The sequence below is a fragment of the Beauveria bassiana genome, assembly GCF_000280675.1.
Source record: "Beauveria bassiana ARSEF 2860 unplaced genomic scaffold BBA_S00016, whole genome shotgun sequence".
NCBI lineage: Eukaryota > Fungi > Ascomycota > Sordariomycetes > Hypocreales > Cordycipitaceae > Beauveria > Beauveria bassiana.
The window spans coordinates 425221-442916 of NW_007930851.1; the positions used below are offsets into that span (position 1 = coordinate 425221).

General features: G+C 52.9%; 3 protein-coding genes across 3 annotated transcripts; all 3 read right to left on the bottom strand.

Moving 5' to 3' along the window:
- Positions 1–109: 109 nt before the first annotated feature.
- BBA_05948 (ATPase protein) lies at positions 110–4759 on the bottom strand (the record flags this gene model as incomplete). Its single annotated transcript, XM_008601045.1, has 1 exon — positions 110–4759. The coding sequence occupies one exon, from the start codon at positions 4757–4759 to the stop codon at positions 110–112; it is 4650 nt and encodes a 1549-aa protein (XP_008599267.1).
- A 1126-nt stretch (positions 4760–5885) lies between these two features.
- BBA_05949 (dihydrouridine synthase) lies at positions 5886–7616 on the bottom strand (the record flags this gene model as incomplete). The annotated part of the gene is made up of 2 exons (XM_008601046.1): positions 5886–7373; positions 7449–7616. 2 exons carry the CDS (start codon positions 7614–7616, stop codon positions 5886–5888), a joined length of 1656 nt encoding a protein of 551 aa, XP_008599268.1.
- A 776-nt stretch (positions 7617–8392) lies between these two features.
- Positions 8393–10760, bottom strand: BBA_05950 (dihydroflavonal-4-reductase protein; the record flags this gene model as incomplete). Its single annotated transcript, XM_008601047.1, has 3 exons — positions 8393–8440; positions 8505–9818; positions 9903–10760. The coding sequence occupies 3 exons, from the start codon at positions 10758–10760 to the stop codon at positions 8393–8395; spliced, it is 2220 nt and encodes a 739-aa protein (XP_008599269.1).
- Positions 10761–17696: the final 6936 nt, after the last annotated feature.

Sequence of the window (17696 nt, forward strand, 5' to 3'; positions counted from 1 at the left end):
ACATAAAAACGACTCCGAAATGTTAATGATACAGTCTTTCCAAACAGTTTCATCAAAACTACGCCCCATCCAACAAAGGAAATGGATCCAGCGCCTCACAGATTTCCCTTCAAAAGCTGCCAAGTGGCGCTTGCTGCATCGCCTCCATGTCGGCAAGAACAGTCTCAAACACGCCCTTGATGGAATAAAACACATTCAGTCTGTTCCACTCATCGCGTGTCTCCCAAATCTTGTCCATCATCTCGCGGTTCAACTGCTCCAGCTGCTCTACAGAGAACCCGGTAGTCTGGTCCGCTATATCATCCTGTAACTGCAACACGGCCGGCTCCAGCTCCTTAGGCTGCGACGGCGACGCCTGCAATTTGGACTCACCCGAACCTTGTGGCTGGGAACTCGATGAAATTGGCCGGGCGAGCGAGCTTGTTCCGCTGACCGGGTCACGGCTCAAGCCGTCTAGTTGAGAGTGCGGCCAGTGCTCTTGACTCTGCGGCGTTGAGGTCCGCCTAAGGCCAAGCAAAGTGTCAGGAATGTCCTGGCTCTCGCCACCCTTGGAAGAATTGCCGTTTGTCTGAGGCGTGCCCCAGTTTGAAACGCCTTGCTTAGAGGAAAGATCGGATGTCTTGGTGGTCGATGCATCGTTAGCTACGGCCGACGGCGGCACGCCAGGTGGCAGAGACGTGAGCGCAGATCGTTGTGAGGGTTGTGTAGGAGCTGGCGACTTGAAGGGTGGCGGCCCCATTGCTTGCGAAGCTGGCTGGGTTTCGTCGCCTGTTCCGCTCATTTCCACGTCGGTATCCTTGGAAGGGACAGAGTCGCCATTGCTTAGGCTGTGCGGCGCCCCAGCAGGAGGTTCTGGGCTTCGCAGCTGAAATCTCGCCGTCGTGGTGTCCTCCGAGACTTGCACGCCGAGGGTAACAGGACCTTGTGAATCACTCTCGTTGCCGCCGCCAATGTCGGATTGAATTCGTTCCAGGGCCAGATTAGTAGCCTGAGCCTTTCTTTGTCTTTCCTTTTCGGCCCTTTGCTTGGTGCGCTGTATTTGGCGCTGGTAAAGTGCCTCCCAATCAACCATGCTGGAGGTGCTGTTTTCGATGCTAGCGATATCAACTTCCACGTTGCTCAAAAGTTCATTTGCTTTGAGTGTTCTTTCCTTGTCACCAATGTTCTTCGCATCTTTGGCAAGAGCCTTGATGTCGAACAAGAAGTCTTTGGGGCGAGCGTAGTAGCCGTTAGAGAGTCTCTCTTCGATAGTCGTCGTTTCGAGATTGTAGAATGTCTTTCCCGTCACTGTGTCTCGTAGTACATCAACGTCATTCTTATCCTTGACAATTTCAAATGGTCGACTATCGGCTGCTGCAATGTCGGGTCGCACATAGTTGGGGTCCGACTCGGCGAAGAGATACTCAATCTGCGCCTGAGGGATAACGGGCTGGCGAAACTTTTTGTACTTGCGATTGATCTGATCCATGATGGGCTGCAGTTGAATCTTGAGGGCGTTGAGATATTGATGGTCCTTCTTCTTCAATGCCTTGATCTCTGCCTTGGTCGGCGGAGGGGGTTCGATCTTGGGTGCTGGAGGAAGAACCTCCAGCTTTCGCTTCTCTCGTTTCTGAGGATCTGGGAACTTTCCAGACGGAAGCCTAATAAGCTCCAGCGTCTTTTGAAAGAACGCATATCGCGCTGGCCGCTCTGGAGGTGCAATTTCGACGCGACTGTTGCGAGAGTACGCGAAAAAGTCAAGAATTACATTTGGGTTGGCGGCAAGTTCCTCCTTGGTGCGCTCTGCCGTAGCAAGTAAAAGTACCGGATCAGTGGGTGGAATGGATTTGAGCATCGTTGTAAAGGTGACAAGCGCAACTGTGCCCGCTAGCGTGTCATACCAGACATCAATGTTTGGAATATAAATAACACTCGGCTTGTGGCGTCGAACTTCGGTAAACAGGCCGACAATGACTTGTTCCATAGAGCGGCCATCAGCGAGCAGACTGGGCAGGTCAAAATTCTGAACGTGGACGCCTTCCAAATAATGCAAAATACCCGAAGCAATGTAGTTTTGACCCATGCCTGGGCTGCTATGAATAAGTAGGCGTGGACGAAATACACGCGTGCGCTCAAAGTCTTGATGGAGAGTTTCACGTTGGAAGCCATGATCGTCGTCAGCATACGGCTCGTACATGGCCTCCTCCAGAGCAGTCGTCTTCTTTCGGCGCGGCATCACAATATCGAGGGCCCGCTTGATTTTGTCAAACTGGCCCTGCAATAGTGGCTGAATGGTCGCCGGTAGCGGGCTAGCGCCAGAGGTGGCAGATCTCTCGGACGATGGAACCAGCTTTTTGATTGAAAGCATAAAGTCGGATGCATGGACATTAATTTTGGATGGATCGACCAGTAATTTTTCTTGTGAGGCGTAAATCTGAGGGTAAGTTCGCTGGATGGCATTGAGCGCGGCCTCGGTGCATAGTGCGCGTAGATCAGCACCGCCGTAGCCCTTTGTCTTCTCGGCGAGCGAGGCCTTGAAGTCGTCAGCTAGGCCCCAGTCTTTGGTGTGAATATCGAGGATGGAGCGTCTGCCGTCAATGTCGGGAAGAGGAAAATAGAATTCTCGATCAAATCGACCCGGACGTCGCAGCGCAGGATCAATATTGTCGGGTCTGTTGGTAGCACCAATGACGATGACTTGGCCACGGCCGTCCATGCCATCCATCAAGGCTAGAAGCGTCGAGACAATCGAGGCATGAATCTGCTCTTGCTTGCTTGACCGAACTGGGGCGAGACCGTCAATCTCGTCGAAAAAGATGATGCTTGGCTGCGTCTTGCGGGCTTCTTCAAACAGAAGACGCAACTGCTTCTCGGCCTCGCCAACCCATTTACTCAGAGCATCGGCACCCTTACGCATATAAAAGGAAATCTTGCGACCTCCATGGCCGGCCGAATTGGCAAGTGCTCTTGCGAGTAATGTCTTACCAGTACCGGGCGGGCCATGAAATAGGACGCCGCGCGGAGGGGTGACATGGAATCTTGTAAAGAGCTCTGGGTAGAGCAGAGGAAGTTGAACCATTTCTTTGAGCTGATCGATATGACCTTGCAACCCACCGACTTTGCTGAAATCGACATTCATGTCGACGCCCAGAGGGTCGGCATCAGCCAGTGCCTTGCGATCCTTGATCTTTCCAACATTCGGGGCACCTCCATCAGGATTCATGCTGGGCAATCCGGGCAGCAATCCGGTTGGAGCAGCCGATGTGGGAGTCATGCCAACGTTGCCGGCAATACTGGAGCGGTGGACCATTTCATCGTCACTGCTATCCGAATCGACGCCACCAGTTGCGCCAGTACCCCAAGGGCCATTAAGCAGGGAGCCAACAGCCCCGCCGCCACCAAAGGGACCAAAAGTTGTATTGAGGTTCCGATCCCATACAGCGCTGGCGGCACCGCGACGCCGGCGGGCGGGGGTGGGAGCTGCATCCTCGCCGTCATCTTCGATGTTGGCAGAGGTCAGAGGCGGCATATAGTAGTTGACTCTGGCACGAGAACGGCGCGTATTTTCTTGATATGCAATAGGAGTTTCTTGTCGGCGCCGGCGTGATCGCGATGATTTTCTCAATTCACGCGCTTCTTCGTTGAGTTCATCCAAGTCCAGGTCGGCCTCTTCATCACCAGAGTCATGGCGGGATGCACCTGCCAAACGAGGCTGGCGCCCACCTCTTTCTCGTGGAGTGGGACTATCGATTTGATCATCCGCGGCATCTTGACCCATGTCGGATGCGGCATCTTCCGAGTCCTCGCCAGGTTCAAAGTCGCTGCTAGGTTCTTGGGTTGACTTGCGGGCACTCGATTTACGTGTCAGCCGTCGGTTAGGTCGTGCGCTGGCGTCTTGCTGCTCTTCGTCATCTTCCACAACCTCAGCTCGCGCAGCTCGCGTTCTGCGGGTGGTGGGGATATCGTCGTCATCGTCGTCTTCGTTGGCGGCAGTAGTGTCGTCTGGCTTCGTCTGCTTCTCATGCTTTCGGACATCGTCCGTGTCTTCATCCAATTCCTCACTTTTGTGCAAATCGCGAATATCCTTGTCGAGTTCGTCGAGATCATCATCCTCACCGGTATTTTTGACGCTGCTCTCTTGTGTGGCTTCCTCGATGGTCTCGGGAGGCATCTTGATGCCTTTGGAGGCGCGTGAGCTTCTACGGGTGACAGGTTCTGGGCTGCGGCTCGCTGAACCTCGAGATGCAACAGCATGCCGTCCGGAATTTGAAAGTTCGACAAGATCCTCTTGATCATGGGAAGTGGCTCTAGTGGCGCGGCGTGGCATGTCAGAGAGTACGCCGCTGGAAACCTTGAGCCTGACGACGCGGCCTGAGGACCGTGTTGGTTTTCGGCTTGGTCTGTCATCGGCGCTCTCTACCTTATCCTCATCGCTAAGCTGCGCTTCCTCTTCTGCACTGCTCTCGGCATAGTTTTGGGGCTTGACAGCTGCTTTGCGGGTCCGGCGACCGGCGGCGTTGATGGGCGCATCATCGTCCTCGTCATCGTCATCATCTAGAAATCCTTCATCTTGGCTATCGGAGAGCTCGTCTTCGTCGTCTTCAATGTCAGATCCTCTATAGCGATGGCCTCTTCTTCGTCCGGAACGGCTACTGCCAGCTGGCCGTGCCTTCTTTGAGCTTCTGCGAGGACGTTGCTCTGTGGGATCAAAATTTTCGTCATCGGAATCAGACTTGTTGGGATCAAACTCCTCGAGGACTCTCTTCCGTTTGCTGACCATGTTGTGATACAGGCAGCGGGATGCTGTGGTGGAGGGCTTGAAGTACGGGTCGGGAGTTAGCGTTTCCGTGTGAGCTCGACTTGCTGAGTCTAGGCGTGTCCAAGTTAGCAGGTGCAGATAAATGCATCAGCATTCCTAGCGTATTGAGCAATGCACAGATGTTTTTTCTCTGCCATTGATGAAGCCACAGCGTAATAGCACGTACCGCTGGGGCGCAAACCGTCGGGCGCAAAGCTGACACAGTCGGGGGTGAAGGCATGCACGCAAGTGACTTGTCCACGCTGGCAGCTCTGAGGCGGGGAATCAATCAGAAATAGGGGGCCAGGAGAACAGGCATCAGCAGCGATGGCAAAACTCGCGATTGAGCGTTGCGCGACGTGCTAGTCGAATTTTTCAGCGACGGACTGAGCGAGATGCAGACGGAGGCGCGTTGACGTGTCGCGAATCTGGCGTCAAGGGAAGCCAACGCCCTCACGTGCAGGGGTACAAAGCAATGGCTGTGGACCTGCGAATTGCGCCATGTACCTTTGTCCCGTTCCTCAGGGAGAAAGCTAGCTCTCCACCACTGGTGTTGAGCTGGCAGCACAGTCTATTTACCGCGCAAAATGTCTCGGGGTATATTTGTGATGCAAGCGATATGTTTAGGTAGTGATCAAATTGCAATCTTGCTCAATTTTTCTTTAAGATTGGTCCACACCCGCAGCATCTCATAATCAGTGGAATTCGCAGCAGATGTGCAATGATTTTCAACTGAAGGTTGCGCGAGACTAGAAAGATGAATTAGAGAACCAAAATTATTCGTATTGATACAGTATATACACACAGCGTGATAACTTAAATGTAAAAAGATGCATCAGCCACGTGGGGATCAACAAGTGTAGGTAGGGCCGCGGCGAGACGTAAATGATGCGGCTCTTGGTTAATTTTCTCCACGGCCAGATCCCGTAGGTAGGTTGGGTATGATGGCGGTCTTTCTATCTCTGAAACTTTTCCCTCATCTTGAAAAGGCGTTCACGTTTACAATAGCGTTCGTCATTGGGTGTGATGTAAAGTAATGATGAAATGAGAGATGATTCAAATCTCCGTAGTAATTATATACAGTTCTATGCGCTCATCAATATGAATTCTACGCCTCGACAGCCTCATTCTTCTGCACCACTTGCTCCAACTCCACCCTCTTCTTCTGATCCTCCTCCTCCCCCCTTGCCTTGTCCTTGAGCTCCTTCTTGCTCGGCCGTATTGAGCCCTTGGCGAGCGCCTCACTCGGTAGCGGCCGTACAATCGGCTGCACCACCCACCACGGCCTCTTGCACCGCAGCAGCGCTTCCATCGAGCTCTCGCCTCCGTCCGCCGTCTCGCGCGGGCGCTCCGCTGCCATCCTCATCTCCTCCTCGAAGCTCCCGCCGTTCGTCCGCTCGTACTCGAGCAGGCCCTCGGCGACGCGTCGCTCCACGGCGTCTAGCACTGCCTCGAATCCTGCCATGCCCGTCTTGCGCGTGCGCGCCAGCATATCCCGCACATCCGTGTGTTTGGTTACAAAGTGCCGCAGTAAGTGGAAGAGGTGTGGTTGCATGGCGACAATGTTGGGCGACGACGACGGGTCGTGCCTCTTGGCGGCGGCGGCACCGCCTAATTCGCTATCCGTCGCCGACGCCGCCGTCGTTTTGCGGCGTTTCTGCCCGCGTTCGTCTCCTTCGTCAAGATCGTCTTCCTCGGCCGTCAGCCACGCGGTGTCGTCGCCGGGCAAAAACAGCGGACGGCGCGCCGGCGGCTCCGCGTCGAGCGCGTACTTGTGTATAATGTCCATGTATCGTCTCATGACAGCGTCGACGCGCCAGCCACCCTTGCCGTCCTTGCCGCGCCAGTACTCGCGGCCCTCCTTCCCCACCGCCGGGGGCTTGGCGAAGACGCCCGGGTTACTGAGGTTGCCCTCTGCGCTCATGACGCCGTCGAACCCCGTCGCCGCCAGGCAAGCCTCCACGTCGCCGTGCTGCAGCACGTTGCCGTTCGCAAACAGCACCGTCTCCGGCGGTAGGCTCTCCCGCAGGAATCGCAACATCTGCCAGTCAGCCACGCCCGTCAGATGGCCTTTTTGTTCACGCCGCCGCCCATGCACCGTGAGAATCGAGGCGCCCGCCCTGAGCACGGTCTGCGCGTACGCCAGCGTCTGCTCCTTGGTCTCAAGTATGCGAATCTTGGCGGTGACGGGAATTGACAGCTCCGTGTGCAGCGTGTGGATGAGGCGGAATACGAGGTCCTGGTCTTCCTGCAGGAATGCGCCGTAGTGGCCTTTGCGCGCGATGCCCTGCGGACAGCCGAGGTTTAGGTCGACTGCATCACAGTACGGCGCCACTTGCCGCGCCGCCGCAAGGAGGTGCGCCGGGTCGTTGGCGCAGAACTGCACAAAGAGGGGGCGGTCGCCCGAGGGGTTACCATCGAGCCAGAGACTGGAGTCGTAAGAATCGCCGGTCGCGCCAGGGCGCGTGGCCTGGAAATGCGCCTTGAGATATTTCGGGTCCTGCGAGAAGAGGCGCGCGTGGAACATGGGCGTGTAGGCAAGCATCTTGGACTTTTCGTCGGCCGAGAGAAAGGATCGAGAGAGCATGCGCCAGGCCTGGTGGGTAAATACCGGTCAGTCACTGCGCATATGTTGGCAGACCGTTTGGGTTCTCAGTCTCGGGGCACTCACAAACTCAGACTGGTTCACCATGGGGGCCACGATAAATTTGGGACTGCCGATACTTTCATAGAATGCCCTTCCGTGCAGTTTCTTCGTTGCAGCGGTCGTGGAGGCCGCAGCCGTCGCCTCCACGGCCAGCGTGGCCACCGACTGGGTTGTCTCCTGCGCCGCGGTCATGGCAGCCAGGTATCGCGATTGTCGAGAGTTGGTGATTAAGAGTCGCCAGCGAGACAGTCTGCCGTACGAAATGCCAAGCATGAATACCTTTCAACTGGACTCTCGTGGCAAGTATTGCGCGGGAGCGCCGTGGGGTTGTAAGAATTGCGGCGCGTCGTCCGAGGGAAGTGACATGACAAAATATCGAGGGATCTCATTGTTACATTTTTCCAACGAAAAAAAAAAAAAAGACCCGGCGCTGGGGTCGGCCTTCCACCAAAGGAACATGGTGGGGTCCTGTCGCTTGGAAATCTAGGTACCTATGCATGTCACTGTCACGCAAAACCCATCATGCCATTGCGCATCTTTAAAAACCCTGCCAGTTTTTATAGCAGAATTGCACATTCTGTTTCCTTCACTTTAATCGGACTATGACGCAGGTTGCCAGGCACACGTGCCAACGCCTTTAGTTATAAGAACGTGCGGAAAAGCCGTGCTACTCAGACCATCACACAGCCTGCTGTAGGGAACTTCACTTCTCTTCTGCTCAACAGATTACATGCTTGTATGATTGCTGCGCTAAATTCTTATGACAAATTCCACGCGGAAAAACGACAAATAGAATACTAATGATAATGAAGGTCGAACAAGATAACGCCCTTAACACCAAATATGCAGTTCCCAAACGCCACCAATGTTAAAACATGATTGAATACAATATGACTTTGCATGTTGCCATGCCTTGGTCAAAACATCCAAATTTCAAGTCAGTCCGGCGAATGTCGGAACTGACATCATTAGAAAAAGTGAGTGTAAATCTTGGAGTTTTCATGAACTTCCATCTCCTGTCATCAACGTTAGCATGCCCCGATGCAAGCAACCCGACACAGAAAGGTTCCCATTACTAACCATTTTGAAACTGTTGAGTTCCTCTTTAATCTGCTGAGCCAGCATGGGGGTGAGACGGTTGCACGTAGCAATCTCGCCTCGGCGATCATACTCCTGAGGAGGCCAAGTATCGTGAAAGATGATGCGAGGTGAGAATGTAGCGCATCTCTTGCTGGCAGAAGGCGTTCCCGGAGCGCTCTTACTGTCAGAACGTAGGCGCAGAGCGTTCATAAAGTAGTCTTCATTGCCGAGAGCAATAGATCCAGTCCTTCTATGGCCCTGACCCTCATCGTTGGGCGTGCTAGGTGCGCTAGAATTAGGCGAGTCACTGATAGCAGGCACGTTGGGCAAGATTAGTTCCGGGGATGCCAAATCATTGGGTCTTGTCGATGGGCTGGAAGAGCCAGGTCGCTTGAGAATGCCCTTACGCACGGCAGCCAACACCTCAGCACGCTCCTTGTCACCACCGACAATGCTGCGTCTTTGTCCGGACTGGTCCTGGCCAGAAACTCCAGCTTGTTCAGATATCATTTCCGAAACATGAGCAGCGTCGATCGAGTTTCGCTCCAGATGAGGGAAACCGGTTACACCGTTGGTAGCCGTAGGGTCCGCAGTAACATTGACACGCTGCGTCTCGGCCTCGACGGTAATCATGGAGACGGCTGCGTGGCTCATCTCAGGAACGGCGGCCTCGGCGGCCGGAACACCAATGACAGACTTCGGACGAAACAGACCAACCAAGGATCGAGTGCTCTTCTTCATGCCACGGCCCATCTTGCGAATCATGATCGAGGCCGACGAAGCGGTGGAGGAGATGGAGAGGTTGTCAGTCGATCCGAAAAAGCGGGAGCCGTAAATGCTGTTTCCAAGCCCACTAGCCTCCTGGGCCTCTGCAATACGAGCCTGCTCTGCATCATAGGCTTGCTCAGGTGAAGGGTCCTTGTGAAGCTTTGTTGGTGATGCTGGGGTAGCAAGGGGCTCCTCTTCGACAACCCTGCGAAGCTCGGCAGCGCTACCGAAGGAAAATGCACGACGAAGTCTCGACGTTTTGCTCTTAGCCTTGCTGCCTTTTTGGTTGATAGCCGCCAGATGCTTCGCGGCTGGGCTCTCCAGCTTGGAGTTTGGAGAACCAGATGCGGTGGCTGGACGAGGTTCAGCAGGTTCAGCAGGCATAGTAGCGGGCTTGGACAACGGCGAGGGGCTGTGAGTACGCTTGACTGCGTCGGTCGAGGCTGCACGGGGAGGAACATTGAGCTGCTTGGCCTGTTCAGTCCTGGAGACATTGTCCGCAGAGAAAGAGGGGGTGCCAGTGGGTGGAGGCGTGGTGCGGTTGGCCTGCATGTCATCCTTGTTAGCCAGTGTGCGGCAGAAGAAAAGGACTGGGGCCGACAGGGTATCTTGGAAATGTGGCTGACTTACGGAAGATGGTCGGGAGCTAGTGCTGCGGTTGGATGAGACACTTTCCGAACTTCCCTTGCGTGTGTGCACAACAGCAGCGGGTGCGAGCGTAGCCGAGTTAGTACTCTGGTCTGCACGTCGTCCAGCAGAAGATGGGCGACCAGCTGAGCTAGGTCGAACGACGGGCAAGGGTCCCTGAGTCTCCAAAGTATGGATGCTGCGACGACGCAGTCTCATGGCCTCGTCCTGTGCGGTGCGGTTGTAGAGCTCTTCGACGGAAGTTGGGGTAGGCCCGTTCATGCCATTCGAGAGGTTTGGTACGGACATGGAGCCATTTTGAAGCTGGTAGATGCCAGCGGCGGCAGGTAAGTTGGTGCTCTGGGAGCGATTGTGGATAGGCTGAGGAATCGCTCTTCGATACCTGTCCGGAGTAGTCTTGCCGTTGGCGACAGCATTATAATATGGCGACTGCTGAGCGGTAAGGCTTCGTGCTATGGCAGAATCGTCGCGAGTGGCGTTTGGCGCGGTGAAATTGAAGTTATAACCCGGGACGTTCTTGGCTTGGCCTCGATACTGGCCCGTCAGATCATATGTATTTGTTGTAGGAACGGCGGGTGTTGAGTTGGCACGATACGCTGCATACTGCTGCCATTGCATATTATGATTCAGCTGGTTGAAGCTTCGGGGTTGGCCAGGGCCAGAGCTGCCTCGATAGCCCGTAGGGACGTTGCCGTAGGAAGAGGCTCTGGAATTGTGGCCATACTGGCCGCCCTGACGGTTCTGATTCCCAGGCAGCATGGCGGTGGCAGAGGCAGGACGCGTCTGGAGTATAGTGGCTGTTGAAGTTTGCTGAGGATATGTCTGAATCATAGCAGCCATTTTTATCCGAAGAAATTGCGTGTGCGGCTCGCGGGCGGGTATTTCAACTCGTACAAGACGTAGCTTCGAAGAACAATTGGGGTAGCGGCTGAGAAATCGAGTTGCAGAAGATGAGGTATCAACTGGCTACTGAGCGTGTTAGTAACCGTCCTTTGTTTCTGGTTCAGCAATGGGCAAGTTTATATGACAGAGAGGCGGCACAAAATGGAAATGCAGCATGGAAGAAACAATAATGAAGGTAGAGAGAGCGGACCTTGTATCGGCTTGTCAAGAGCAGGCAATAGATGTGGTTTGATGAGGGCTGAATTTGGTCGAGGCAAAATCAAGCAGTCAAACACAAACGAGCGAAAGTCTGATGGAATCCGGGGATACCAAAAAAACAGCGAGTATAGAGTATTGCTGGAGTCGGAAGAAGAGCTCGCAGGATTGTGATGCGAACCCGTCCCTACTGGCACGAGAGGCAAAGAAAAGGAGGCTCTAGAAATCCAAAGGAGCAGGAATGGCAAGATCACCAAGCTAATGGGATCAAGTATGGAATTGTCAATCAGATCACCGTGAATACGAGACCTGAGAGGAACAAGATGAAGACTCGGAAATATTACGTGTCTTGCAGAAATGTCTTGTGTTTATTGGCAGGAGAAGTCGAGGTCAAGGGAGCTTTCGGTGCACGTACGTCAGCAACGTGCGAGAGAACACGGACGAGAGTCGAGGAAGGCAAGTCGAAATATGCAGCGTGAGATGATGCAACGGGAACGATGACAGCGATGGACAGGACACGGTAGCAGCTGAGGAGATGAATGAGATGGGAAGAGAATGAAAAAGCACGAGGACGAAATCGGCAGAGGGCTCGGAGTTGACGGGATTGACTGAAATCAGGGGCAGAGCGCTTGTCAGGCTGGCTGACGAAAGAGCTTTGCAGCAGGGGGAAGTCGTCAGGTACACAGGCAGAGAGGCGGCGAGAGAAAGGAAACGGGTGAGGAAAAGGGAAAGGAAACAAAAAAGGTCGAGTGACGAATAGAGGCGATGAGAAGCAGAAGAAGAAGAAGAGGGGTGAGAAAGGAAAAGAAAACGAGAGGATCGAGAGGCGTCCAAGTGTGGTGGTGGTGGAGAGTTCTGGGGGGGGACAAAGGAGGAGAGGGAGCAGCAACAGGCCAAGCGCGTTGAGGTGAGTGAGCAAGGCGAGGAAGAAAAAAAAAAGTATAAGCAACAAGACCAATATTACACTAACAGAGCACGCACCAGCACCGAGGCAGAAAGGGGAGAAGCGGGAGAAGCAGCAGGAATTTATTAGAGGGTGAGCAAAGCTTTGTCAGAATAGCTGGTGACTTTTGAAGAAGCTAAGCGTATCTCTTTTTTTTTTTTTCTCACATGAGAGAGAGTTTGGAGAACAGAGAAAAAGGGAACAGCGAGCGGGAGGTTATTCACGGTCCGTCATACTCGACTGTGAGCACAACGCTGTGGCGTCGGCGGTTATAGCGAGGCACAGCGCCACGAGCAACTGTAGGTACGTTGAGTATTATAGCGAGACTACAGCGGGTTTAAGCACTAACAGCGCTAGAAAAAGACGGTTTAACGCGGCCAGTCAACGCGGACACAACAGCTGCCGTTATCATAAATTTAGTAGTATAATTTAGTGGTATAATTTAGTGGTATAATTTAGTGTATTAGCCACGAGTACCTACTATTTATTACCTTACTCCGTACGGATTAAATCGTGCACAGCAACTACCTATTTTCACGATCAGGGGGGCAGCAATGAGTGAAAGGGCAAAGACAAGAGGCAAAGGCAAAGAGGGGCCATCAGCAGGGCGCTCGCACCATTTGGCATCACTGGCAGACCAGATTGTTGACACTGGCCCAGTTTGACTGGCTTGACCAGCATCGGCCTGGAGGGGCGATGGGACCAGCAATACGAGATTTTGCGGTCGAGCTCCCTCCGACTTGACAGGGTTTGGCCGGGTTTCTCTGTTCTGCGCGTGGAGAAGGCCTGCGTCACAGCCTGCCCCGACACGGCCAGTTTGGGTAACGAGCAGCCGGGGTCATCAAGGTCAATCTCGGAAATCCATGGAACACGATTGCGCGTTGAAAGACATGTACATGACAATGTCGGGAAGAAAGAAGAAAATAAAAAATAAAAAATGTGTGCGCAAATATTCTCGAGCCGAGTGGCAAAGGCTCCCGCATGAACTACTGGAACGGCGGGCTGGCTGCGATGCCACCAGGCTGAATGGGGAGAATAGCGCTGCTAGCCCGCCAGAACGTGTGGGTGGCAGCGGACAGCAGAGGTGCCTAGCCTGGTGTTGGCGCTGTGGCACCTATTATTAGGGTGGATGGGGCTGCTCTGAACGGATTTACGGTTATTGCCTTGACAGTCAGACACATATTCGCACACATTGGCGCAGATTCGCAGAAACATGCGGATGTCCTTGGCCGGCTTCCTCTTCTTCACTCTGCAACAAGCCTGCAATGCAATCAACTATTTCGAATCGTATGCAAAGCCCTTGTTTGCTGCTCGAGCTGATGCAGCACCCGTCACCATACATCTCTTCAAAAGCCACAAATATGCCTGGATGAGACGCTACCCAGAGACGAGCTCGCAATACCCATCCCAGTATGTATGTACTCCATACAGATAACAGATTACAGATTACATTTTATGCTCTCCAGCTCGCCTTGCTGCAGTCCGACTCGCTTCTGTCCCATCGACAAATCCCCCCCGCCCCTTGCTCCTGCTGCTCGCAGAGTAATAATGCTCCGTCCGCCCATCAACGATCCACCACCAACGCCATGCCTAGAGACATTTCATGCAGCTCTCGCATGCATAGCTCGACCTCTAGCGGGTCGCGTCAATGGCGCAGCCTCCTATCCGCGACTGATTGGGCCTGCTCGCAAGCCTGCCACCCAAGCCGTCCCGCGCTAGCCAGGGGGACGATGTGAGGGGGACTGACCGGGAGCGGACGACGCCCATTCATATCCATGGACCATGGTGCAACTTGCCAGGTGGATATGCTTTTGCGGGCTTCGAGGGAGGGGACCAAATATATCGAAAGACTTTATGCATTTGCACGCCCGCCAAACGGTGCCAGATTGGCACCAACCAATATAGCTCTAATCTGTACTAACAACACTAACTATCTATTGAGTTTCGCGAAATGCGGTCGCTGGCAGATCGACAACTGGCGCAAGAAAAACTGTCTTCTACCATGCGTCTTTTGCATAAAATCTAGAATGCCCCAAGATCTATCCACATGTTGTCGATGTCGGTCTTGGGACAAGCAAACCAGCCACAGAAGAGATGTCGTGCTGCCTGGTATTCGTTGCACAAACTCCCAGACCTTGCAACTTGGACTTGGGACGCGAACTTTTGGGAACCCCATGTGGAACTTTCAACGAAGCAGATCGAATGTGAAGCGAACCAGCTGGGGCCCATGAGGAACCACGACATGGGCCGAATGGCAAGCAAGGCCTGACAGGTTCCATTTGCCTGATTAGCTTCCGATTTATTTCCTTGTTGCGCAGCTCTAACTAGTTTATCGCCACAACGGATACTCCGTTCCATGTGTGGAATTCACAAGCAAAAGGCGGTGCCTACTTCCCATTACATACTACCACGAGAATGATAAGAAAAACAACGCCGCCATTGCCGAAGAAAACGGGATATTGATGCCGTTGAGAGATGTTTAGCCTGGACCTAGATTTTACTCGTTCAACTTTATTTACTCCTTTTTGTTTTCCTCGCAGCGACTGGTTGTAAAAGTGGCCTCTTTTAACATCATGCCTTGACTTATCAGCAACTCACCTATACGTGCTGCCCTACACGACCAACGTATTATAGGGAGTTTGAGAGCGCCCATAACTAGTTAGTTGGCGCGTATCAGTAGATGCTACAGCTACGGCACAGAAAAAGATAATCAAGCAAAGCCCCTGCAGAATACTTTTGCTTAATTTATGGATAATTGTCCATAAATACGATGCAGCCCCTGTGTTGGCATTCGTCGCCATCGCTGGAATGATGTCGCCAAGCCAATCTGAGCCTTACCATGGCATCGTAGATATTAGCAGCAAACGAACCACCCATCCGATTGAGCTCATCAACCCCGTTCCCCCCCCTCCTCCAACCTACTTTTCCGAGCACCCTCATCCCGCCCGGGTTGCACCAAGAGTTGCCGCCATTGCGCATCTCGTCTCGCGGCCAAGTCGGATGCCCGACAATGCGAATAATCGGTGTCTGGCTGCATGAACCCGCAGCCTGCAGGCAGAAGAAAGCGCCTCACCAGCAACGCATGCTTGACCTTTGGCGAAGCGCACGATGCAAAGGAAACCCGCGTATCACATACATCGTCATGTTTTTGACTGAAAATGTCCGCTGCAGCATGAGGCGTCGGATACCGCATTCGGCTTCCCCGTACAGCAGATGGCAGATATGAAAGCCACCTGCATGCATGCAAGGTCTTTCCCCCCTTCCAGATCCCCAGTGTCGACGCCCACCTGTTGCAACTTCAATGCCGACACTAGACGAACGTATTGGAACCAAGTTCATGGTGGATTATCTTTTCCTTTTCGCGGCTCATGCTTTTCAGCTGGATTGGACGCTAACAATCTCAGGCTGGCGACCTAGTAACTTTTGCTGGTCCTTGAAAATTCGTCCAAAATCTGGGAAACATAGGGTAACTACAGCTATAACGTTGTACACTGCATGATGCACGCGCCGTCTTATATAGCTTAGCCTTGAAGGATCGCCCTTCAATTTCGTCACTGCACCAGAGGCCATTTCTTCATCAACGTGAAACGCCTGCATGCAGAGATTGGGTATTATGCAGATATTGATCTCTTTATCTAAAGCTCTTGATGTCCAGGACTTGTGCATCGCATACTGTACGAGGGTGTTTAAAAAAACTTCCGTAAAAAAATCCCGAGACTACGCACCCATGGCGTTGCATTTGCCCATTCCTCCAATTGCCATTTTGCCAATTTTTTTTAAGGTTTGATTTTACGACCCAGGGAGATGTGCCGCGCTAGTTACACTTGTTTCGTTTCACACAGACTCAACAGAATCCGATGCAATAAAATTGATTTTTTTTTTCATTAGTTGGACATCTTTTTTCTTATTAGTCTGAACTTGAGTTGCACTGCAGCATTAGCCCTAAAAGGCGATTTTTCTTTCACATGAAAGACGGAGAATGGCAATGATGATGGGGATCAAGCTTGCACATGTCTGCTGCGCGTAGCTGGGGCCTCCTCTTTCTTCTTCTTCTTCTTCTTCTTCTTCTTCTTCCCTGACCATCCAAAAAATTCTCCTTCGCCATGGGCCACGGCGTACACACCAGGGCTTGGCTGCTGCCGTGCGCATGATGGGCAGTGCGTGCTCTGTCACGCACAAGCAGAAGCACTCTACACAACACGGCACTTTTTTACTTCAGGCTTGTATCAGATGTTGCCCGCACGCACGTTGCCGGAAAAAAGGTCCCACGCAAACTCTCTTCTCAAACACTCAGCATGAGGCAAATATAATACTCACTTACTCGTTGGCAGGATAGACGCAGAAAGTATCTGTAATATCGGATGATATAGTCGCCCACCCCCCCCCTCTCTCTTATCCACTATCGTCACTTGGCGACCCTTCCTCCACAGATTTGAAACCAGGTTCAGCTCGAGAGGCACAGCGCATCAACGAGCAATTATTTAGCGCCCGCTCTGGCTTCAAGTGCCGTTTATTCGCAGAATACGACCCATGTGAGCTTTCTCCTGACCATCAAAATCTCAAGCCCCTGCCTAATTGATTACCCGGTCGGCGGTAATACGTATCTCATCTTCCCGGTTCGTAGAAGTAAGACATTTCCATCTTCTCCACCAAATATCCCGGCATGAATTTTTCTGGAGACGCAACTCGCGATCGTCGTCTCTTGTTGGCTGCGTGTAGACGAGGCCCCGTAACAGGCTAACAGCCCCCTTTACGAATACCTATTCCGCTAAGCGTCAACTCATGTGGCCGTCGCTAGATGCGAATTACAGCCGGGGCTCTTCTAGAGCCACAATCTCCGTCCGCCCTGAACCAGGCAGGGCAGGGTAGAAAAGAAGTCCTCGTAAAAGCTGGGGTTCACAAAGGGGCAGGCAAAGAGGCATTTGCAAGTTGATGATGATCAGAATTTCGGAATGGTGCCTTTGTTCAATCACGCTACCCTGTCCTAGTTGCCTGGTTGACCTCTTCAGTCGCGTACATTGATTGTCCCTCCAGGCTGGTACATCGAATGACCAGTTGTGACCGACTTGGAGTTAGATGGAGTGCATGAATACATACGCGGACTTCCAACTTCCTTGCTTTATCCTTACAATTCCCATTATGTTCGGTTGATTTTCAATCTCTCTTTTACTTTGCTCTCCGTATTACCCATGGTCTTCCTGATTAGCGTCTTGCCCCGGGCTGCTGTGAGACCAAAGTAGCACTGGTTAGCTTACTGGGTCGCCCGAGGATCAGCCTCAGACACGCGTATTCAGACATAGCATCTCGAGATGGCATTTGACGCTCATATTCAAGTCTGTTTTTGGCAATTGCTCGACCTCAACCAAACAAATATGCACAACCCCAGAGCTGAGCTCTGGTGGTACTGGTAGTCATCATGTTCTAGTCTTGGTTGGCCGCAACTGATGACTGTTTGAGACACCTTCGCTGTTTGCGGCATGGCTCCCCTGCACCGCCATGCGCCGCAATCACGCACTCAGACAAACGGGGGGCTGGCGATTGGCAATTGATCTTGTTTCCATCCAATCACAAAGGAAAGAAGCACCGACTACTCAAAACGGTGATGGTTGCCCGAGATCGATTGAGTTAAAAGGACGCCGCACCAGAATCCCAAACGGAACAAGGTTGCTGCTGCGGGCGTTGAAGGAGTGCCGTTGAAAGCATGGCGGTGCTGGTGATCCTAGCGCGGTCAACCA